This window comes from Monopterus albus, unplaced genomic scaffold (assembly GCF_001952655.1).
Source record: "Monopterus albus unplaced genomic scaffold, M_albus_1.0 scaffold31.1, whole genome shotgun sequence".
Classification (NCBI taxonomy): domain Eukaryota; kingdom Metazoa; phylum Chordata; class Actinopteri; order Synbranchiformes; family Synbranchidae; genus Monopterus; species Monopterus albus.
This window is the reverse complement of record NW_018127911.1, coordinates 828,981-852,683: the sequence shown is the minus strand read 5'-3', so window position 1 is coordinate 852,683 and position 23,703 is coordinate 828,981. Positions and strand designations below refer to the sequence as shown.

At 40.5% G+C, this 23,703-nt stretch overlaps 2 protein-coding genes and 1 long non-coding RNA gene across 6 annotated transcripts in view; all 3 read left to right on the top strand.

Annotated features, from left to right (window-relative positions):
* Window positions 1–5,721, top strand: part of camsap2a (calmodulin regulated spectrin-associated protein family, member 2a) — a 37,963-nt gene extending 32,242 nt beyond the window's left edge. For both annotated transcript variants that reach the window (XM_020596640.1, XM_020596639.1), the window contains 5 exons: window positions 520–743; window positions 998–1,070; window positions 2,457–2,569; window positions 2,991–3,109; window positions 3,472–5,721. In XM_020596640.1, the coding sequence (XP_020452296.1) occupies window positions 520–743; window positions 998–1,070; window positions 2,457–2,569; window positions 2,991–3,109; window positions 3,472–3,777 (835 nt within the window). In that variant the 3' untranslated portion in view covers window positions 3,778–5,721. The remainder of the gene's footprint in view (window positions 1–519; window positions 744–997; window positions 1,071–2,456; window positions 2,570–2,990; window positions 3,110–3,471) is intronic.
* A 453-nt stretch (window positions 5,722–6,174) lies between these two features.
* On the top strand, window positions 6,175–20,735 carry LOC109958284 (WD repeat-containing protein 47-like). 3 transcript variants are annotated; one of them, XM_020596817.1, is made up of 16 exons: window positions 6,175–6,292; window positions 7,371–7,561; window positions 7,807–7,890; window positions 8,230–8,314; window positions 8,980–9,288; window positions 9,419–9,858; window positions 10,999–11,095; window positions 11,982–12,154; window positions 12,247–12,516; window positions 12,870–12,945; window positions 13,170–13,327; window positions 13,964–14,133; window positions 14,270–14,440; window positions 14,617–14,748; window positions 16,796–17,014; window positions 17,132–20,735. In XM_020596817.1, exons 2-16 carry the CDS (start codon window positions 7,404–7,406, stop codon window positions 17,272–17,274), a joined length of 2,685 nt encoding a protein of 894 aa, XP_020452473.1. In that variant the 5' UTR covers window positions 6,175–6,292; window positions 7,371–7,403; the 3' UTR covers window positions 17,275–20,735. The 3 variants fall into 3 exon arrangements, with proteins under 3 accessions (XP_020452473.1, XP_020452472.1, XP_020452474.1); XM_020596816.1 differs by having other exon boundaries at window positions 6,175–6,441; XM_020596818.1 differs by lacking the exon at window positions 6,175–6,292 and adding an exon at window positions 6,653–6,827.
* A 1,833-nt stretch (window positions 20,736–22,568) lies between these two features.
* On the top strand, window positions 22,569–23,676 carry LOC109958176 (uncharacterized). Its single transcript, XR_002274636.1, has 4 exons — window positions 22,569–22,716; window positions 22,835–22,893; window positions 23,357–23,413; window positions 23,525–23,676. It is a non-coding gene; the product is annotated as an uncharacterized LOC109958176 (long non-coding RNA).
* The last annotated feature ends 27 nt before the right edge of the window (window positions 23,677–23,703 follow it).

Genomic DNA, 23,703 nt, shown 5'->3' with positions numbered 1-23,703 from the left:
AATTTTTAGTGTTATAGCCAAGTCAGATTTTTTTTTTCTTTGTTATGTGAGCCTCTGCAGAGTCAGATTTTCATTTTTTCACCCTAACTTGTGATGTAAAAGACTGTGGAGAGAGAGAGACAAGAAAAACTGCAGAAAGTAAAGTACATTACACATACATTTGGCCACATTTTCCTTTTAACATCCTCAGATTGCTTGTTTTGTCCAGCCAGCAGTGAAAACACAGATATATTCAAATTAATTTCAGAAAAGACAAAGAAAAACAGCACATCCTCACATTTGAGAAGCTGTTTAGAAAAATTATTTGAATAAGTTATCAATCACCAAAATAGTTGTTGTCAGTCATTTCCCATCAGTCAACAAATCTATTAATCAAAAAATCGTTTCAGCTTTAGTACACAGTTCTCAATATCTTGAAATGAGACATAAATTAGATAACTCTACGTGTAAGTAAAATGTATACAGTATTATATATAAAATTATTTACTCCCCTTCCACTCCTCTGTTCTGTCTGTTCAGATTGAAAGCCGAGGAGGAGCGTATCAGGAAGGAGGAAGACAAGGCCAGGAGGGAGTTCATCAAGCAGGAATATCTCAGGAGGAAGCAGCTCAAACTGATGGAGGACATGGACTCCGTCATTAAACCTCGACCAGCCAGCGGGGCCAAGCAGAGGCGGTGCCGGCCAAAGTCCATCCATCGCGACAGCATGGACTCCCCCAAAACCCCTGTTCGAGCTGCCACAGGTAACCATGGAAATAGATAGGCATTGTTGTTAATCTATCTGTGTCCATGTGGCTTTTATGTGTATGACTGGGTGCACGAGTTCACTGTCATAGTCACAGCACTGAGGCTGCATTGTAAGAGGGTTGACGTAAAACACAGTGGACAGCAGCGGACAGCCCGGTGATGTTGTCTTTTGTGGCGACAGTATAATTGTGCTGTGCTGTGCCACATCTCATTGTCTCACACCCAGATTCATGCCAATGTGTCTTTTCAGTGTCCAGCTTGTCCCTGGCTTCCCTCAACCTGGGAGACAGCGACAGCGTTCAGTCTGAGAAGAGGACACTGAGGTGAGATGTTGTTATTATACGAAGTCTCTAAATGCTGAAGTAACATGTCAAATATAGTGAAGTGGAATTTGGTGAAGGCCTTTAATTACAGTGCAAAGTTTGATGATTCTAGGGTTTTATTCATTGATTTCATATCCACACAATTTTGATTCAGTCAGGAACATAGCAGTGTGATGTGTTTAGTAAGTACTAATGTCTCAGTGGATTCATGCCCCTTTGTTGTTTACGTAAAGATCAAGACAGGAGTCAAAAAGTGTGAAAATCTTGGAAGTGCCACCAAAAGAACAACACTGATCATGTTGAGAACAATACACCATCTGAATCTGATACTAGACAGATACGAGACCATGTAAATAAGCATTAAACCATGTGTAGCATATAGAGTACGTGCACACATTGGTGCTGGGGTATTCTCTTCAGATTGAATCGAGCTTTTTTCACCTCTGGCCCAGCACATTACACGGCAGGTGTTTTGCCTTAACAGCTGAAGAAAGACACTTTCCTTATATTTATATCTACACTTATATTTACCCGTTATTTTTAATTTGCGGTAATGGGGATATTTTCTGACCTTCTTTGCTTTTTAGTCAGGCTCTCCAGAATAATTCCAGTCTTCAGGGCTAACAGTTCTTCTGTATTCCACCTATCTTCCTTTGTCGTTGTTTCCTTTCCTGCTGTATCACATAAGAAGTGCTACCGTAGTTTAGCCTGTGGTAGTCTCTTCTACTTTTTGAGCTCTCCTAAACCAAGAAGGTTACTTTCTGCTTGACAGTTAAACCTTAAGGCATTTCACACTGTCCTGAGCCTAATCCTACACTGAAAACCTGTCTCCACACTGGGTTTTAAACGGATTGTAATCTCAGTGGAAAAAATGCTGTTTGCGGATCACTTGTTCAAGGATGCTGATGTTTAGAGGGGACATATATTGCAGCTGCAGTCCACAAAAAGAGCAAGTAAATGGCAAGTGCTGCATTATAAATGATTGGCCTCTTTTTTTTGACATTCACTGCACCAGACTGTTTGACATCGCTTCACTTATTGCCTGTGCTTGTGAGCTATGGCTCTTTACTAATGACTGTAACCAAACTGAGTTCAAATCCAAAGTGTGTGCTGAAGTAGATCACACAGTCTCAGCACAGTAATAGATAAATCTTTGCAAACGTAACTTAGACAGGGTGGCAAAATAACACCAGAGAAATGCTACAAGGCTGGTGTTTTGCATTGGCTGGATTGGTTAATTTTCAGAGATGGCACTGAATTTCAAAGTATCTTTTGGCTTGTAAGCAGTACAGTATTTTCCTACCCTTTCTACAGTATAATTGGCTGAGTGTTCATGAGCAGCACCCGCGCATAAATGTGAAATGTGTGTTTGTCTGTGTGTTGTAGGCCAGACTCTGCTGATGGCTTCCTCCCCAGCCTCTCCAGCAGCAGGAAGGGAGAAAAGGACTGGGAAAACGGATCCACAACTTCCTCTGTTACATCCAACACAGAGTACACCGGTCAGCCAGCGTAGCACATTTCTTCTATAGAATATGTACAGTATTTCATGCAAATGTTGAAATGATCAAATATGTATAACATAAAAGTACTAAATGCTAACATTACAGTATATTCTAATACTTAAGGACTGTTTTTAGTTTTTTATACATCCATTTTGATAGAGCTTCCCTTCACACAGTTCGTAATGCTAAATTGTCTGTTGTGTGAACAGTCTTTCTGACATGAATACTGTTTTCTCATCTTATATTCCTTTGTCAGACTGACCGGTAACACAGAAAAATACTACCAGTCAAAACTTTCATACTCGGTTTATCAAGAGACAGAGCAAAAATAGGGAGGGAAGCCTTTTCTTTGACATAACTTGAGTAGTCGCCATAACAACAGTCTCACCCTCAGGTTCTGTCCTATGTTCTCATTCAGGACCAAAGCTATATAAGGAGCCCAGTGCCAAATCTAACAAGCACATAATCCAGAATGCGTTGGCCCACTGCTGCCTAGCAGGCAAGGTCAACGAGGGGCAAAAGAACAAGATCCTGGAGGTAAGATTTTGTAGCTTTTAACATACTGTGTTATACACTGTACAGCTGACTGGGAAAACCAGCGAAGTGAAATGACTGAAATTATTTTCTTATACTGATGGAATCACTTTTTTTCAATTTCACTGACACTCACAGTGATTCACAAAAAATATTCTTATGCTCCACCACAGGAACTGTGTACAAAAACTATTTGTTTACTCAGAGAACTTTATTTTTAAAATTCAATATTTTACTCATAGACTTGGGTAAACATAGTTTTAAATAGCTCATGAGAGTCAAATATCACCAAAACCTGTGCCTTCCTTTCGCTGTCATAACCTTCATATTTTATCTAATGAGCTTTTCTCCCCTGACCTTTACAGGAAATGGAGAAATCTGGAGCCAACAACTTCCTGATTTTGTTTCGTGACGCTGGCTGCCAGTTCCGATCTCTCTACACTTACTGCCCGGACACAGAAGAAATCAACAAGCTGACTGGCATCGGCCCCAAGAGCATTACACGCAAGATGATCGACGGCCTCTACAAGTACAACTCAGACAAGAAGCAGTTCAGTCAGATACCAGCTAAAACCATGTCGGCCAGTGTGGATGCAGTGACAATACACAACCACTTATGGCAAACCAAGAAGCCAGCCACCCCTAAAAAAGTTGTGCCTGCCCAATCCTAGGTTGCACTTCACTGTACGTATCCATGAAGATTCAAACACCTGCAATGGCAGTCAATTGATTTTTATGTTTGTTCATATTTCTTTTTCACTGCACTCCTATCCTTGATTATGAACAACTGGAATGTATGCCAGTGTTGAAGACTGATTTAAATGCTTACTACATCAGTGTTTCTAGAGATTGTCACGTTTGCGAAAGCATGTGTGAGCGTTGTTCTCGTTTCCTATGTGCCAAACATCAAAAAGAGACAGGATGAATGCTAGGATATTTTACTTGGTACACTGAAGCACTGAATGTTTTTAACTAATGTACAGATTGAATTTTGTTTGCATTACCCTGTTGATGTGTGGCCTTATGTGTGTTTTGTTAACGTGCAATGAGGCGATTGTAAAGCAACATACTGTATATGTGGAGGCTTTTTTGTACTTGAAAGAACAAGTTTTTGTCATCTCTGTGGGTAAAACAGTTTGTATATTAAGGTACGTGAAACTATGAAGGGCCAAAAAATTTATGACATACAGCTAGCGTTAGCCACACAATACGTGTGTGTTCAGCTCAACAAAGCCAAGTGGTTTCAGCTTTTTCAAAACCCTTTTTGAGAAAGTGATTTTAAAGAATACATGATTGGTGGATCAGGACATCTGCAGATGATCTGAGCTATAATGTAGGATGTGTGAAAAAAGCCTGTAATCTCTTTCTCATGAAATACAGTATACTGTAACCTCAAGATTTGTGCCAATAATTAAGTAAAACTGCCTGACAGTGAAAAGAAAAATCATGTTCAGAGTTAACCCACTGGTTCCTTGTAGAACGGCTTTACAAGGAGACCTAACTCGAGCTAAAACATGTTGAGAACCAGTGTTTTACATTACATTGCTGTTGGTTCACAGCAGGTTTGTGAACAGCTCAGTATTATTTTTTCTTTTTAATATACAGTACACCTTGTAGGATCTTTGCAGTATATTAGGATAATGTACACTCACACTTTCATCTTCTTGTATCAGGAATATTACTGAAATCCAAGACATACAGTAATTGACTGACTGTATTAAATTCTAAATTTATACTTGGACTACACATCTTAATAATGTCTGCACTCATGAAACTATAAGGCATTTTTGCTCCCTGAAGTACCAAAAAGTAGTAACATAGTGCATCCCTAATACCAAGTGTAGATTTGTGATTAGTCTTGCATCACTGTAATTTAATGCCTGGTTCATAAAAATGGCCACATTGTTTTATAATGGTTGTCACTTACAACATGTCTGTGCATTTTTTTGCTCTTTTGTCACACAAATGTGTAATGACCCAAACTAAACATTATCTAAGTGTGTTATTAGCAGTACATTTGTCTTTCATATATAAATGCAACATGTTCTAATTAGGCCAGTCATTTTGTTAGATTTATTTTTTTCTATTATTAAAAGAAGAAACTTTACATCATAACGCAAGGCCGACTAGTGCAGATTCATATTGCCGCATACGGGTAAGAGACTCACCACAGAGTTTCATTGGTGTCAGTATCATGTTCCTTTTGCAACAGAATATCAACTCAACACCACGCACAGGTACCCTTTTCCAGCAAAACAAATCGACCCCCATGGTGCTTTGTTTTCAACTAAAGGGGATGTTTATGACCAAAAGAGAGCATATACTGTTAGTACATGTCTTTGAAAATGTAAAATAGTATGACAGAGTGAAGAAGTGTTTTTCTGTTTATCAGAAGGATTTGTCCACAGAAAGCTCTGTCCACCTGCTTTTGGCTGTTTAAGGCCGAGGTTTATCTGTAATGATACTGTATAGTTTGTTCATGTGATCTCACACCTATTCACTATGATGTCATTGCTTTGTTTGTCAGACGATGTGCTGTCATTCAACATCTTTCTAAACGTGTACTTTTTCCTTCTTTCTTTTTTTTTGCCTTTTGCATTCAATAAAACTAAGCATAGCCTCAGTTGTGTTGATTGTGAAAACATAGTTTATATTATATGGAGATTTCCAAGCAGGAAAAGTGAACAGCTCCTCACCCTAAGGGAGTCAAAGACCCTGGCGTCACTGCATCTCAATTGGCTGTATAGGCCTCTACATCAATTAAGAAGGGTCTAGTAGTATTACTGAACTGTGGGGCCCTGTGTCAACACTTGTTTGTACACAGAGAACCTGAGACTACTGTGCCAGTTACTAGCAGCAGGCCTATAAAGTAGGCTAATTAATTATAAATCATAAATTATTATGAAATTGGCCATAATAGTAGGTTATAACTTGTGATAGTTGAAATATTTTAATGCTAGTAATGACTTAAATGTTTAATAACAGGGTGATCATATAGCCTACTTCTTTCACTAAAGCGTTACATCCACTAGTTTGAAGGGGATACACATTTTTTCATTGTTTTATTTTAATTTTTCTGGCTTGTCTGCGCCGTGCAGTAGGTGTGACCACAGGGCGTCACAGCTGACTGGTGGTTTGCGACTGCGTCCGCATGGCAACCGCGCGCTGTGCGCAAGCAAGGAGCAGGTAAATGGGAGCTTGCTGGAAGCACAGATAGGGATTTCATCGTTCACAGACGCCTTTTTGACCGGTTCTTCGTCGGTACTGTTACATTTGGAGACTGTCAACAGCGTGGAGGGGCTTTAATGCGGCGTGCTGTTGACGCAGACTGACAGGTGAGGAGTTGACGGTGGCGCGTTAGCCTGTAGTAGTAATGCACGATATCCCGCACATACTCAGGTAAAAATGAATGCCGACGTTAGTTTCAGTTGTCCTGCATGCGTGTAAGTGTGCGCTAATGTGACGTGTCTTTACGCTCAAGCAAACAGGATGCGTACAGCGCAGATAAAAGTGCTGAGACTGTCAGATTTGGGCCGCAGACCTGCTGGTACATTCGAGATCAGAGCTGGGTGTTGTTCGTGGGTGTGGGGAGGAACAGGGCGGCGTCGCCGGCTGCTCGCCTCCAGCAGACACCGGGAGGCATCGCTGCTCTCTCAGCCTTTTACTGCTTGTACACAGACATCATGCATCATGCGTAATACTTGCCTGTGATGTTGCAGAGGTTAATCATTTATAGACCGACCTTTGCGCACTGCATTCTTTGATATTTCATAGCAATGAACTCACATACACACTTAAAGTCAATTTAGGAGTTTTACAGAAATAAATTTGGTGATGCAGGTTATTAAATGTTGTAGATTTTTGTGTGCTACAGATATCTGACCCACCGTGTTTTTCTAATCCAATAAGGGTCTTGTGATTTTAACTTTAATATTATTTGTCTGCAAAACATCTCAAAACCTTTAAAACAGAGACTTTAGGTCACATATTAATGATTAATTATTAATGATATGAGATTTCTGTGTTTACTAAATATTATTTTTAAGTAGTAACCATGACAGTCGCACAGAGACTAAATACTGATGAAATCTTTTTAGTTCAACTATTTAACCTTTCTTTTTGGCTGTGCCATCCGCTAATTTAATAAAGGAAGGAAGCATTGTACTGAAGTAGCACAGAGAAATGTTCGAAGTGTAAGATTTTTCTCTTTTGATGCACCTTAGACAACAGCATGCCTAGGTCCTCTTCCTTCTCTGTGTTCTAGCCAGCTCTAAGCTGCCACCACAGATCTGTAACCATGACAGCTGAAGAGACAATCAACATCAAGGAGGCGGAGGTGATCAAGTTGATCCTGGACTTCCTCAACTCCAGGAAGCTGCATATTAGCATGCTGGCCTTAGAGAAGGAGAGCAGTGTCATCAATGGCCTGTACTCTGATGATATGCTTTTCCTCAGGTGACATGACAATGTCAACACACTCACATGACACAAAGGAGAAGACCAGGGTGTTCTGACAGGACAGATTAGACTAGGTTTACAGAGATTTCAGTCTCCACTGGTGAATGCTTTTTTTGTGCTGTATTGCTTATAACAGGGCTAAAGTCAGTGTTATCTTATTTCAGCATTTATTTATTGCAGCACTGTTATGGTACCAAGGTTTGCAGAGGCCTCTTAAATTGTTAATTTGCTGTTTTCAACAGGCAGCTCATTCTAGACGGTCAGTGGGAGGAGGTAATGCAGTTCATTCAACCTCTAGAAGGAATGGACAAGTTTGACAAAAAAAGGTGAGAGAAATAATGTGGGGATTACTCCATCTATGGACAGGTGACTGATTAAAGGAAAAGCTTGGATAAATGACTAGTCACCAGATCTCAACCCAGTTGAATGCCTGGTCTGACATGTTAGACAGCATCTCCATCACCACCATCCGTCATCGGTGACCAGGTTGGATGTGCCAGTAAATTACGTCAAGTTCCGATGCTGTAATGCCATAATGATGTCGTATACAGACAGCCTCTGTTTCTCACTGAACAACAGACAAAAATAATCCAGGAAAAGTCATATGAGGGTTTATCAATATGTACTATGGAGTACTTTTCTTAATGCTGATATTTGTGTTTCAGGTTCCGCTATATCATTCTGAAGCAGAAGTTTCTGGAAGCTCTGTGTGTAAATAATGCAATGTCTGCTGCTGAAGACCATCACAATGTATGTATATATTTAACTGGAAAACTAGTATGCATATGTGTAATTTAGAAGTAGTCTGACTAGGTTGACCAAGTTGGGAATAGCAGCCTGATAACTCCCTGCTCTGATGGAGCTGCTTCATGGTTAGTAGGAGCCTGATTTGGGATGTAAAGCCTTATATGAATATTTGGATACAGTGTACTGTAGATGATCTTAAACATGAATGGTTCCAGCAAGAAATTGGTATTGCTATTTAGAGATACTGTATGTACATACAGGTCATCTCACTTTCTGTGTCCTGGTTAAAGGACAAGATCTCTAACCACTTCAACAAACTGGGTGTTTTTATAATATTGTTGGCTTCTGTTTTTCACAGTTTTCCACAGTTTTAAAAGTAGCCATTTTTACTACAAACTGTTTACATGACAAATGGTGTCACCATCGAAATACATTTTTTGCAGAGTAAAAGTGCTTCAAAAACATAAGAATATCATGGGGCATGTGTACTTTCCACTTAAACCCAAATAAATACACTTGAGTTTGCAGCTCCTTAAGCCTAAAGGTCTTTTGAACACTGGCTGATACATGTTTTACATCACCAGACAAATACCAGTGTGATTCTACTAAAACCACAGCCACATACTGAAAATCCTCAGATTTTATTTTTATTTTTTTACCATCTACAGTTAGAGCTCAGCATGCAAGAGGCAGTCAAGTGCCTCCACAGCCTGGAGGAGATCTGCCCGTCCAAGGAGGACTACAGCAAGCTGTGTCTTCTCCTCACCCTACCTCGCCTCACCCACCACGCAGAGTTCAAAGACTGGAATCCAAGCACGGCACGTGTCCATTGCTTTGAGGAAGCCTGTACTATGGTAGCTGAGTTCATCCCTGCAGACAGGAAGCTGAGTGAGGCGGGCTTCAGAGCGAGTGGGAACCGCCTCTTCCAGTTGCTCATCAAAGGGATCCTTTATGAATGTTGTGTCGAGTTCTGTCAGGTAATACGACCCCTAAACATTGAGAGTGTTACTAGGAAACTGCAGTGGCTGTTAATCTTGCAGTGAATGGTTCATGAACGGCCTAGAGGTACTTGACACTGATCCTGATCATGCTGTTTCTGTTTTCTAGAGTAAAGCCACTGGTGAGGAGATCTCAGAGGGCGAGGTATTGCTCGGTGTGGATTTGCTGTGCGGGAATGGCTGCGATGAACTGGATTTGTCGCTGCTATCCTGGCTGCAGAACCTGTCCTCAGGCGCCTTCTCGTGCGCCTTCCAACAGAAGACCCTCAACATCCACGTGGACCGGCTGGTGAAGCCCAGCAAAGCAGGCCACGCCGACCTCCTCACTCCATTAATCAATCGCCTGTCCCCCTGCTCTACCTCACCCTTCCGCCAGAGGCCTCATTCAGCTGACACCTATATGTCCAGATCTCTCAATCCAGTTCTCGATGGTCTGTCCCATGGTCTGGCAGCGCAGGACAAGAGAGGTATGGGGGCAAACATGAAGTCTGCTCTCAGTCGGAGCCTAGTGGAGAATAACGTGCATCAGCAGGATGATTCACCAGAGAGGTAAGGGTCAAAGTTTTCGATCATAATCCCTGTATTGTATCACCAGATTCTTGCCAGTACACAGCCCTATATTAAACCCAATGAGCTGTCTTGTTGTATGACACAGTCAGAAGCTCTATAAATCCCATTAGCCATGCTTTAACAGAGATATATTGCCTTATTTGTCATCTCCCAAAGTGGTGCACAAAGCACATTGTCCTGCAGCTGAATGTGATGGGTGCACTGTAATTTCAACCCTTCATAAATTTAAATCTTACAAATATGCTTAATTAAAATAAAACCCCTCTTTTTTTAAGCAGTGTTACTTTTCCAAATAATAAGGTAGATTAGGGCAAATATCCTACAATAAGCTTGGTCAAGGGGTACTTAAGTAGCTGACCCTAAAATGTTAATGCAGATATTTTTCCTCATTGAAATAGTACAAGTTTTCCCTTTTCAAATGTTTGTGCTGGTGTCTCCGTGGCTCAGACCATTTCTGCAGCTCCTGTGTTCATGTTTGCTTTGGGACCTTAGTTATATTATCCCTCTCTTTTTCTTGCCAATCTGTGCATAAAGTCCATCAAATTATTAAAGGTGAGTTGACAGGTTTGCTATACAGGGTTAGTGCAGAGAAAATGCTTCACAATTTAGTAATAGGCAGAGATGTGGTTTGAGGCATCAAATCAAAGAACAGCTGACTGAATAGTTGGTCATGTTGTTGGATGTTGCCAGGCTCCCTCTGGCTCCACCTGCTGGATGCAGTTATTTCACACAACTGATACAAAGTGAGGTCACTACTTAACCATTTCACTGCAATGAATCTAATATATAACAGTGAACGCATTCTTCAAGTGAAAACAAACCCAAACATATTTCACGTATCGTTTTAGTGACGAGCTGTTGCTTTGACATAGCATTCTTGAAGTGAAAACACACCCAAACATATTTCACGTATCATTTTAGTGACGAGCTGTTGCTTTGACATTTTACTTTGTTACCACTGGTTAACAAGTGATATCAGTTTGTAACAATTACTATTTCTTTAAGCTGGCTTCAAGTTACATGAAGTGTTTCTAGTTTTTGGCCTTCACTGTTTTGTCTTGCTTCTTACTTCACCTCAAATCAATTTGAATTTTAAAATTTGGTTGTGAATTGACATAGGAAACACCCACAAGGCCTGGATGGTCCCAACACCACACATACACCCTTGACCCCTGGAAAACAAGGTGGGCCACCCTGCAGCACGGAAACAAATGAGGTAATACAAACTGCAGACCGTGAGCAGGATATTATGGTACAGTATGTATGGTGATGGTGCGTGTATTATAGACCAGAGATCAGTGATAAGCACAAAGACTTTTCATATATTGAGGAGTGGATCTCACCCTCTGGTTGCCCAAGCTAAATTGCTTTCTTGACTCTTGTGAAGATTGTTAAAAGAAATAGCAAACGTTGTCTATCTGGTTACTTGAGCCAAAGTCAGCAAGGTTTTCTCTCAGTCTTCCCTTCCACAGTCATTAATCCAGATTTAAGAGATTTAGAACAGATTCCCCTTGGACCTCTGATCCTTCCACAACCTCATAAATCCTTCCCTAATTCTCTGCCACAACTGTTCAAGGGATACTTGCCCCCTGCTTCCCATGTCCCTCTAAATTGGATGCAGGTCATGGACATTAGAGACAGATAATCTGGTGTGATGTGCAGTCATACCTGAGATGGCCTACATCCACCATCACTCATCTTTAGCCATCCTAGGTCCCATTTAGAGGAGCAAAGTAGCTTGAGTTTGGATTGGTATGATGAGAAACATGGTCAGACCTTTTGGGTATGATGACGTCCTTGGAAACTTTTTATGGGATGGATTGAGGATAAGGCCCTGGAAGATGAGGAGTTGTCAGTAGTAGCTTCTGAGAGAGAGTTTGTCAATTAAAATGTGTGTGTGTGTGTGTGTGTGTGTGTGTGTGAACAATAATGAGCAATGCCAAGCTTTGAAGAAGAGAAAGCTGAAAAACAGTAATTCATATGCTGTCATTCAGATTACAGGCTAATACATCATATCAGAGTATTACTTCAGAGATTTCTATATGTACTGCTAAAACAAGACTTCAGGTTGACTTACTGTGTACTTGTGTGTGTTTGTCCAGTGCCACGACTCCACAGAGTACATACAGGAGTATTACAGGCAGCGTCTCCGCGTGCAGCAACATCTGGAGCAGAAGCAGCAGCAGAGGCAGCTTTACCAGCAGATGCTGCTGGAGGGAGGGGTGAAGCCGCAGGATGGAGCCCAACACAACCTCACTGAGACCTTCCTCAGCAAGTAAGGAAGTCAAATAAAATTTTCAGAATTCGTGGTTTAGTGAATAAAAGCCTCACAGCCTCAGTGCAACATGAAATCTTATCTTTGTTTAGATCCATTCAGAAGTTGGAGGAGATGAATGTGGGCATTGACCACAGAGGAGATGAGGCGATGGCACATCTGGGACAGCAGTGGAACGGACTGAGTGGGAACAGCAGCACCTCTAGCCCCAGAGCTGCCGACATCCGCCACGTGGCAGACACAGGGCCCCCGAGGGACAAGCCAGGGGGGCTGCAGCACCCCAGCGCCAGCAGTACCACATTAAGGACTGGGAGCCACAGCTCGCCTTACCCGAGTGAGTCTCCAGTTAACGCCAGTCAGAGGTAAGAGCCTGCTGAATGTCTGATTACTGTTCATTCCCAAAACATTGACATCATTAAAACTAGTCTCATATTTGGTTTGAATTTTGATAGGATAACAGGCGGTGTGTCTCTTTTAGTCAAGTCATGCTTGAGCAGTTTGATGAGTGGTTTCTAGTCATCCTAAAGCTGTTTCTTATAAATTGGTGAGCTCAGTGAGACATTTCCTTCATGCCACTCTTTATATTCAGGCTGCACTAAAAATCCACTATGATAGAAACCCAAGAGAAATGTCATGTGCCCTGTTGTCAGATTTTTGAGAAAGGAAATTGCTTAACAGGTAATCTGTCTTTGTGTGTGTGTGTTGTGAATACCAGTGCTGAGAGAATACGACAGCCTTGTCCCGCCTCTCAAGATGATTCTAGCTGCTCTGTGATACGCAACACACATGAGGTACAGCAAACTACTGACAAAACAAACGTCAGTCAGCCTCTGTTTTTCTTAAGTTGTCTATAGCTTTATGTTGCTTGCTGTTTGACATTATCAGGTTTAGTGTAATAAATCCTTAAACTTTTTACCGTCCTAAAGTTGTTTAGCCTGAATTTAATCTAAAGTTTAGGTAAAACTTTGTGATGACAGGTGATAGATCATATTTCTGAGGCCATCTTCTTGTACAGCCAGGGAAGCCCATAACCCAGTTTGTTAAAGTGAGCCAGCTCGAGGACACACAGGCGGTACGCGCGGTGGCCTTCCATCCCTCAGGAGCATTCTATGCTGTCGGCTCCAACTCAAAGACCCTGAGAGTCTGTGCCTACCCAGAAACCCTAGCTACCAGGTAGGAGCCATTCACACAGATTCAAACCATGACACACTCCTATAACGTATTATTTATGTACTTGGATAATGATGGAAGCTGGTGGCATGCAAAGCATTACCAAAGTTAACACATTTAGACTGAATGGATAAGATTGGTCATGTTCTATATTAATAGTATTTTCAACAATCCCCATACAGAGACTAAAACCTACAATGAATTGCCTCTATTCACAATTAATATACTAACTATCAGTGTCCACCCTGGTTTAGCTTATTTGTCTGTGCCCTAGACCTCTGTTGTTGTTCAAAAATAATTAAAAACACCCCAGTGAAACACACCACTGTGCTGGGTGACAGGTTTCTTCATTACGAAACACAAGACTGGTATATTTGTTTTAAATATGCAGGTCTTGTGTTTTCTAATGAAGAAATCTGTCACCCGGTGCAGTGGTGTGTTTCACTGCTGTTTTTGATCAACATCCGAGGTCTATGGCAAAGACGAATAAGCTATGTTTGACCAGGCAGAGAAAAAGGTTTGAGTGTTGGGTCATCCTGAAAATTCGAGTTTCAAATTCTCTACAACCATTACCTTGCATTTAAAACCACTTCTTGCACAGCTCTGAATCTGTCTGTTGTATTTTCTTGACTCGTTCAGTGCTACTGGTACAGTCAAGCAGCCAGCGGTGCGCTTTAGGAGGAACAAACACCACAAAGGCTCAATCTACTGTGTAGCCTGGAGCCACTGTGGACAACTGCTGGCCACCGGCTCCAATGATAAATATGTCAAGGTCCTACCTTTCAATGCAGACAGCTGCAATGCCACAGGTACAATTTGATGTTTTAACTGTGCTTCTAAAAACATTGACCATGTAAAATACAAGTTGAAGCATACTGATTGAGGACAGACTCAGTTGGACTGGGGCTATCTGTTTGTTACCCCAAATATGTGCCTCTCATTCAGGGCCAGACCTGGAGTTCAGCATGCATGATGGTACCATCAGGGACCTGGCTTTCATGGAGGGCCCGGAGAGTGGAGGATCCATCTTGATCAGCGCTGGGGCAGGAGACTGCAACATCTATACTACTGACTGTCAGAGAGGACAAGGCCTTCACGCCCTGAGCGGACACACCGGTGCGTGACGGAAAACAGTCTTGATGAACCAATAGGGGTTTGGAATCAGTTTATAAATATGACAGATCATTTACACAGAACCTTCATAAACCTCTGAGAAAAATACATAATTTTTTCTGCAACAACAAGGTAAAGATGTTCCATGTATGTAAGACTTTGCCATTTTGCTTGAACAGGTCACATTTTGACTCTGTACACATGGGGAGGTTGGATGATTGCCTCTGGCTCACAGGACAAGACAGTACGCTTCTGGGACTTGCGGGTGCCCAGCTGTGTTCGTGTGGTGGGTACAACTCTGCACGGCTCAGGTAAGTCATATCATGACTTTCATTAGAGCTGATCTATTATTTAGCAGCAAATCAGCTGAACTACATGGCTACAGTTACAGTTAACCCACAAGAAGGTACATTAACTTCAGATTAGGCACTTCAAGCAAGTCTTATTGAAAGCTCAAGTTACTTGTACCTAAATTAAAAACAAAAAACACAAAGTAGAACACATTAGTTGGGGCGGCTGTGGCTCAGGAGGTAGAGCAGGTCGTTTCCTAACCGGAGGATTAGCGGTTCGAATCCCGGCTTGTCCAGTCAACATGTCGAAGTGTCCTTGAGCAAGACACTAAACCCCCAGTTGCTCCCGGTGATGTCACCGGTGTGTGAATGTGTGAGTGTTTGGGAGTGCGAATGAGTGAATGGCCAAATAGTGTGAAAGCGCTTTGAGTGTGCTGTAAAGCATAGAAAGGCGCTATACAAATATAAGACCATTTACCATTAGTTCATGAAGAAAAAAAAGTTGTAAAATACCATATCTTATAGTCTGTCCAAATCTGGAAGCAGATCTGCACTCAGAACTGATCCCCTGTTTGATTTAAAATGCATCAGTGGCTCCTCACTGAGATAAATCAGTCCATAGTTCTCAGTTTTGGTGAAGCTACTTTGAAAACATAGCTTTGCATACTACCAATTATTCCACAAAAAAGTCACATCAGCAAAAAAATGACCATAAACCTCTCTTAAATAAAACATTCCTATCTGGGCTTTTCACAAGGACTGTTATATTTTTGTTGTAAACAAATCTGGATTTTGCATTATTAATTACAACTCAAACAGTAAAGAAAACAAATTAGAGGATCTTATCTTGCAATTATGACTATTGTAATTGTGTGTTCAGGATCTCAGAATGAGATCTTTTCTTGTAATTATGAGATAATACAGGGGTTAGAACGCTGCAGAATTTGCCTGAAAATCATCAGGTTGTAACAAATTCTTTAGTATCAAAGTGATTTCAATAATAGCTGTCAGTACATCCAATAGTGCATAGCAAAATAAGCTGTTAATAGCTAATTCAGCATAGTTAGTGTTCCAAAACAAATAAATATAGACTAAAAATGGACTTCAAAGTTGCTGCCAACAGTTTAACTCACTAGGCTACATATACTGAGCAGGATTTCTTAAGTATTAACACAGTAGAATACTACATAGCAGAAATGAACTGATAATAGGTAAGTTGGTGTACTTGGAATTCCAGAACATAAACAAATATAGACTACAAATGGGGCCAAGCTGCAGCCCACAGTAACTCATCTATGGCAACATTATAGCCTTCTTGCTGTTTCTTGTAAAAGTAAGATATGTGCACATAACTATCACTGAATTACTCTGATACTAAAGAATTCATTAAAACCGGATTATTTTCAGGCTGGTTCTACAGCGTTCCAACCCTTGCATCACCTCATAATTACAAGATCATGATTTCGTAATTATGAGATCCTGTAAGTCATAATTACGAGATAAGATCCTCCATTTTTTGGGGGGGTGAATGCAGTGCATTTCTGTAACATCTGACTTGTACAATCTTAAATAAACAGTCTTCAACTTGCACCTTTTTAGACAGTACGAACAGCTTAAACACTGGTCTTAAAAAAATGGGCCTATCATTGTCAGAGCAGAATCTCTTGTTTATGACATACAAGCAGTCTGTCAAAAGTTCTTATCCAACACTTGGCTCTGTTTAGCACTGAAAATGTTCTTCCCAATGCTCAAAACCAGTCAAAAACAGCATGGTAATGTAAAACAATTTAAAAAATCATTCCTTTCCGTTTGTAGCCAAAAATAGTTTGTAGTTTCAGTAGTTAACATCTGAAAAAAAATAGCAAAAAAGTATTTAACTACTTGAATCACTATGCAAATATGTAGCTGAACTACTGCAAAATGTAGTTAAATTACATGTAGTTCCCCAACACTGTTAGTTCTTCTGTTCATGAGGCTAAATCTTGGTAAAGAAAAACTAAATCAGGTAGTTTTAAGCAGTATGCACACACAGCAAACGTGTTACCTATCACCACTGTGACCCATACAGGAAGTGCCGTTGCTTCAGTGGCAGTGGATCCCAGTGGCCGCCTGCTGGCCACTGGTCAGGAGGACAGTACCTGCATGTTGTATGACATCAGAGGAGGCCGAATAGTCCAGACATACCGCCCCCACAGTAGTGACATTCGCTCTGTGCGCTTCTCTCCTGGTGCCCATCATCTTCTGACTGGATCCTATGACAACAAAATAATCATCAGTGACCTGCAAGGTAGCAACTCATGGGAAGAGAAAGAAATAAAATACACACACTGTATCACAAGGGGTTAGAAAGTTGCAGTGTCTGGTGTTTGATTGCTCTTTGTGATGATTTTTTTTCTGACCCCAGGTGACCTAACAAAGCCCCTCCCTCAGACAGTAGCAGGGGAACACTGGGACAAGGTAATCCAGTGTAGGTGGCACCCCCACGCCCGGACCTTCCTGTCCTCCTCTGCAGATCGAACTGTTGTCCTCTGGGCTCCAGGCCCCTGAGAATCCACTAGCCTAACACTGGTTAATCTCAGCGGCAACAGCAAGCACAAGAACACTGACTGCATACATCCCAGCATAGGATCAGTAAGTTCTGTGGGGTGCGTATCTGTGTGCATAAATACTGTGAGGATCAAGTTGTTTATATGTTGCTCAGTTCAAAGTTAAGTGTGTGTCTGTATATAAATTGTGACAACTTTGATGCAGAAAATCTGGTCACTTTAAAAATAAGTCTATAATTAGGTGTGTGTGTGTGTGTGTGTGTGTGTGTGTGTGTTTGAATACTACTGTACATGTCAGTGTGTGCGATCAAACATGGCAATCTAGAAATAAACGTGTGTGCATTTGGCTTTGTAGTTTTAGTGTAATGAAAGTTAAACTACAGGAGAATAAGAACATTTTTCAAATGCTATAAAAAGGAAAAAAAAAACAGTTTCTTCTAGTTGGAATCATTGTGAGGTTAAATACTTAAATATTTAGGGTTTATGTATGCTTGCCTACACCATTTCTGCTTTTGTCTTTTATAAGTAGAACATAAAAGATTAAATGACACAGATGATGATGGAATCTAGAGATGACTGATAATGCCTGTACTGAAAGCAATGATTAAGTTCACTGCAAGCACACACACTGAAGTTAGAGAAGCTCTTTTCTCAAATTGCCAAACGTCATCTATAAGTCAGCCATAGTCAGAACTTAGTACAAAATGTGAAGGTCACTTTAGAACAGATGTACTAGTGTTTGGTGCCACACGACATATCAAGCTTTTAACACCGACTCGTTAAAGCACTGCTGCTTCTATAGTTTCTCTAGAAAGTGACCTTTATGTTGTGGATAGAAACCACATTTGGTTATGCATATCATATTGTGCCTTTTTGTAACATTTGTAAATTTTTTGATATGTGGATAAATTGATTTTTTTTTTTTTATTTGCTTTCTTATTTGTCCAGATGCTTTGTCAAGTTTTAATTATTGTAATGCACAAAATGATCACCCACTGGCATTTGGGATTTTATACAAGTGTGGACAAAGTGCTTTTGATGGAAGTAGATCCCCACCATAACATTTGAGGGCCTGTCCTTACAAATCTGTGTCTGCAGTGCTCTCAGATTCTGAGTTGCAAATGGAATAGTGCTCAACATGTGGTTTGTGAGCCCTCAAATGTTTTGTCAGGGTTCTACTTTCATGCAGAAATATGACTAGTTCCTGTAGGAGCTCAGTCACTGATCAGCTCATCACGTCACAATCCAGTTTTTTTTTTAAAACAACGATTGAGTAATGAGAACAGGTGGTCCTGAAGACATTAAGAAATATAGTTACACTGCAACCAAACTGTCTCAGGACGACAGCAATTATCTTCTAAAATGATCAAAGAAATGAGAGAGAATGTTGACAAGCCAAAGTCAAGGCAAAAGTAATGATGCACTTTAAAGGTGGAAATGCTGCTACTTACAGAGTGGAATGATGAATCTGGTCCCATTTTAACTTTTTTCAAATAATGATCTGATTTCATCTTCACTTTCACTGAGTACCTACACAGAAACCTGATGGATGTAAGAAAGGAGGTGGTATGGGAGAAAATATACGTCATAGTTTGTGTTATGCATATTTTACATGGTCTATGGCTTACAGTGGCAAATTCAGCATCATTGTCCACCTGTGTGGTTTAAAACAAGGTTTGTGCACACAAATGTGTAACAATAGAACTGCCAAGGGGTCAGTGAAGTTCACACTGTTTAATAAAATAGTGACTAATATCACATGTCCTTGCTTTTTAATCAATAAAAGTATTTTTAAGTTATATTTGTGTGGATGCTGAGTCAGCATACAGATTAATACAGAAACTGTACGGCCCCATCACTGTAAGAAGTCTACTGAAATAGATATTTATTAGGGCTGCACGATAAAAGCCTCTATGTGTGTGATTTAGATCCCTGTGTAATCTCAGCCTCGTGTGACAATGATGTGAGAAACTGAAACCAGAAAACGTTCTAAATGTGTGCCTATATGGCAGCCGGATAGCTCGGTAGTTAACACCACTGTATTTGCTACGGCTCTGTGTGCTTGTCTGGGACTGCGGTAACCGTCAGCTCTTACCAACACTTCAGCTTTCCTTCAGCCTTTCCTGATGTAAACAGTTCTAATCCAGTGTCTGTTTTATTTGTAGTTACTGCGCATCTCTAAAAGATCAACCGTGCCAAGACTGAGTTATGCTTCTTTCTTTAAAGCATAGCACTCAGAATATACTGCAACCCCCCTAGGGACTACAGTATATCCAGAGATAGAGCTGGCAGAGAGACAGGTTCACTGACTGTACTGCTCTCCAAATAGACTGGAGAATAATGAAAGCGAACTCACATTGATCCAAAGTTAGACACACTGTCTGACTGCTGGAGAAAGACTTTATACTGTGAAAATGTTCAGTGGTACATTTGCTGTTTGCTGAAAGGAAAACTACTGTAGCTGCTTACTTATAGCCATTATGGGTAGCTCATAGCGAAGGTTTGTATCAATATGGAAGTACCTAAACACTTGGTGCTGGTTTACAGGGAGAACAGTTCAGATTTAAAGCCTGTTATGGAAATCCAGAGTGTTCAATAATAAACAAAAACAACATTGAAATTAATAATCATATGAATAAATTGTGTAAAATACTGTATATACAGTACTTGCACAGGCAATTTGTGAAATTCAAGAAATATTAAAACTTGTCATTATTTTGAAATATCTCATCATTCTTACTTAATAGAGTTGTTAGGGGTTATTTTTTATTGTGATTGTGGACATTATTATTTCAAAGTGTTATTTTTAAAAAGTCTATTTTTATTTCATAATATCTTTTTATGTCCCTTTACTACTGTAGCCTAGATGGTGGGACATTATGTCCATGCTGCTGTCTGTGACTCTGCAATAGATGTGCTATTGAACACAGAAAGTCTAGAACAATTCAAAGCAGAAACTCTTTACTTATACATTAGATGGTCTGATAGGAATTTGCATAAATGTGCATTTTAATGAGGACCAATTTCACAAAAACTGCAGGTTAACCTAACACATTCAAATTATTACCAGATAGATACCATTATGCAGAAAGTATGTATGTTGGTAGGAAAATAATACAGATAGAATGCAGCAAACTGCAGTACAACTCATGTTAGCATCAGACCTAACATTATGACCACTGACAGGTGAAGTGAAGAACACTGATGAGCTCGTTACAGCCACCTGTCAGTGGATGGGGTTTATAAGGCAGCAAGACAACAGTGTCTAAGGAAGGACAGATGGTGAAGTGGTGACAAAGGCACAGACGTCCACAGCTCACTGACGATGAGGTTGACCTACTGTAGATCCTTTGAATTTAAAGTTTAATGTGCAGTGTTCTGTGTGAATGCAGATCTTCTTCTTCTTTCGGCTGTTCCCATTGGGGGTCGCCAGAGCAAATCATCTGTTTCCACATAACTCTATCCTCTGCATCCTCTACTCTCACCCCAATTAACTGCATGTCCTCTTGTAGCACATCCATATATCTCCTCTTTGGCATTCCTCTTGACCTCTTGACCTCTTGCCTGACAGCTCCATCTCCAACATCCTTCTACCAATATAACCACTGTGTGTATGCAGATGTTTAGCTGTTGCTCTGAGGTAGTGATGGCCATAGGAGGCCCCATGAAGCTTTGAACCCTTTTGGACCATTGTATTGAAAATTGGTTCACTACTCGAAGCTTCATTCATTGAGAATGTGGGTGACATCTGCTGGTGCAGTGGTTGTTGTGCAACCTTGCAAAGGTGACGCTGTTGTAATGTGGATATTACTTAAATAAAGCTGAAATCTAACTTCATTTTACGTGTCTGTTTTTCTTCCTTGCCTTATAAAGTATCTGAAATGAAATGTTGACTGCCTAAGTAATCCTCCTCCCATAAGAACTCTTAAGAATATGGAATGGATTTATAATTATTCATCCCAACGTACACACTAGACAGAGTAAATATGTACAGGGATCACTGAGACTGTGGATGTCATTGTTTTGACAGTATAATATATTCTGTGTTCTGATTGTGCTTGGTGTACACTGAGTGTGTTTGTTTGACTCAGGCATTTTTATTCAAAAATAATAGTGTCTCCACAGTAGATGGTTTTAGACGATGATTTCGCTTTTTTGAGACAACTTCCCCAGCTTTAGAGAAGACCTTTTCACACAGCACAGAAGATGCTGGTGTCACCAGGAACTGTTTGGCCAGGTTGAACAGGTGTGGGTACAGGGATCTGTGCCTCGACCAGTAACCTAAGGGGTCCTGTGATCTGTCCAGAGGAGGAGCAGACAGATATCGCTGAACCTCCACAATGAAATCTGCAGTAGTGTTCTGGGATTTTCTGTCATCTTCTGCATCTTTGTCAAGAAGCTTCCACAGGTCAGTGCCTGAAAATAAAACATTACAGGACATTCATAAAGCATTTCATTACATACAAATAGGCAGCACACACACACTTCCCCGACGAACACGCCATCCTGGTAGCATTAACAGGCATTGTTATACATCAGCTGTTGAGGACAGCGCAAACACTGCACCTATGAAACCACAATGAGATCTTCCGGTGTTTATTTGGAGGGGCCCGTAAATTGGACATCCACTGTATGAATAACAGACTTGACAATAAGGCTTACATCTTGGAAATATTATTTCTATTATTCGGTGGCACCAATTCAAAATGTTCCCACACTTGTGATTGTTTCCTTGATGGCTCCATAGCGAGGCAATCCAAAATGTGTTGACAAGACGTAGGACACAGCGATGTTTCATCCATCTTAAATACATCTGTATCGCTCCAATGTTTCAAAGCTCCGCCTGTCAAACCAAACCAGTCAGCTGATTCAATGTGAATGAAGCAGAAGTGGTTCGAATGTCATCAGTCAGCATAAAATAAAAACACACTGATCTGATCAATACTATATATTCATGCAAAATGTTAAGCATAATTGTTTTTGGTAAAGAATGGGTTTTCATATTTTGAAGTAGATGTTATAGTATATTGAACTGTATCATTTTATTTTTAAATAAACTCTTTCTTTCCGACTGCCATCAGACTCCTAAACAGCTGACTCAGGATCTACCTCATGTAATTCCATCTGTACCGTTTACATGCTCATTTTGCAAATGCTTGCATTATATTGTGTTCCTGTTGTACTTTTATTGCTTCCTTCATCTGCTGCTTCAAAGTGCCTTAGATTTGTGTTACTGCCTATTTAGATTTGTTATTGCTCATCTATTTTATATTTCACTTATATTGTGTGACATTCTGCACCCTGGATCACCTACAATAAATTCACAACTATTTTGATAATTGTATAGAAATAACATGAAAAGATGAGAAACAAAGGAATTAAGAAACAGGTAGAGAAGAGGAGAGGAGTTGGGTCCATAATGACATTTTAACATCTCGAACAGGTAAGTATAATTTTATTTGCTTTAATTACATTTTATATACTAGTCATAAACCAATCATCTGTGCCTTTGTTTTTAAAAACTGAGCTACAGGCCCTCTGGTCTTCTATTTATCTTTCAGAGTGAGGAGAGAGGAAGTGATGGAGGGCAGGATGAAGTGTAAGACCTTTCATGTGCATGGTAAATATCAGTTTATCTAATGATGTTAACGATTTTATGTAGTCATCGGCTCTGTTTTCATCTGAATTTCTAAATATTTGCGCCTTTGCTGGCCTGGCACTGCCTGACCCGAGTGAGACACATAAAATGTGCCATCGAAATAATTAACTACATTGTTAGCTAATCTCTGATTTACAAATGAAACTCATATTAATCCCCATATGACCCCAGAAACACACAAAGACATTCCCGGCTCACATACAGGCTGCACTATGACTCACCTACAATAAATTCGCAACTATTTTGATAATCATGAAGAAATGAAAAGATGAGAAAACAAAGGAAATAAAAAACAGGTAGAGGAGAGGAGAGACGATAGGTGCATAATGACATCTGATCATGAATCATGAACAAATCATCTGTGCCTCTGTTTTTTAAAAGGTTTTAACAACAACTCCTCTGGTATTCTATTTCTCTTTCAAAGTGAGGAGAGAGAAAGAGGTGGAGGGCAGGATGAAGTTTAAGACGTCTCATCTACATGGTAAATATCAAATTATCTAATGGTGTTTATGACTTTATGTAGTCATCACTTCCCACTTCATCTGAATTTCTAAATGATATTCCATTTTGTCTTATATTTGTTTATTTTCAGGAGTATGGAGGAGAGGAAAAAAACAAAACGAGGCGAGGCCAGGCCGGCACAGGCGCTGCTGCTGCGGGCGAACCGTGAGGGGCTCCCCTTCACGGCCCGTCCCCCGAGGGGAGCGCGCCCCCTTCGGGTCAGGCAGTGCCAGGCCGGCACAGGCGCTGGAGCGGAGGGCGGTCGGGGAG

Coding starts and splice junctions, on each gene's coding strand:
- LOC109958284 (XM_020596817.1), top strand. CDS start 7,404: ATGACAGCTGAAGAGACAATCAACATCAAGGAGGCGGAGGTGATCAAG. Junction 9,289..9,418: donor GTTGTGTCGAGTTCTGTCAG/GTAATACGACCC, acceptor TCTGTTTTCTAG/AGTAAAGCCACTGGTGAGGA. Junction 14,134..14,269: donor AGACAGCTGCAATGCCACAG/GTACAATTTGAT, acceptor CCTCTCATTCAG/GGCCAGACCTGGAGTTCAGC.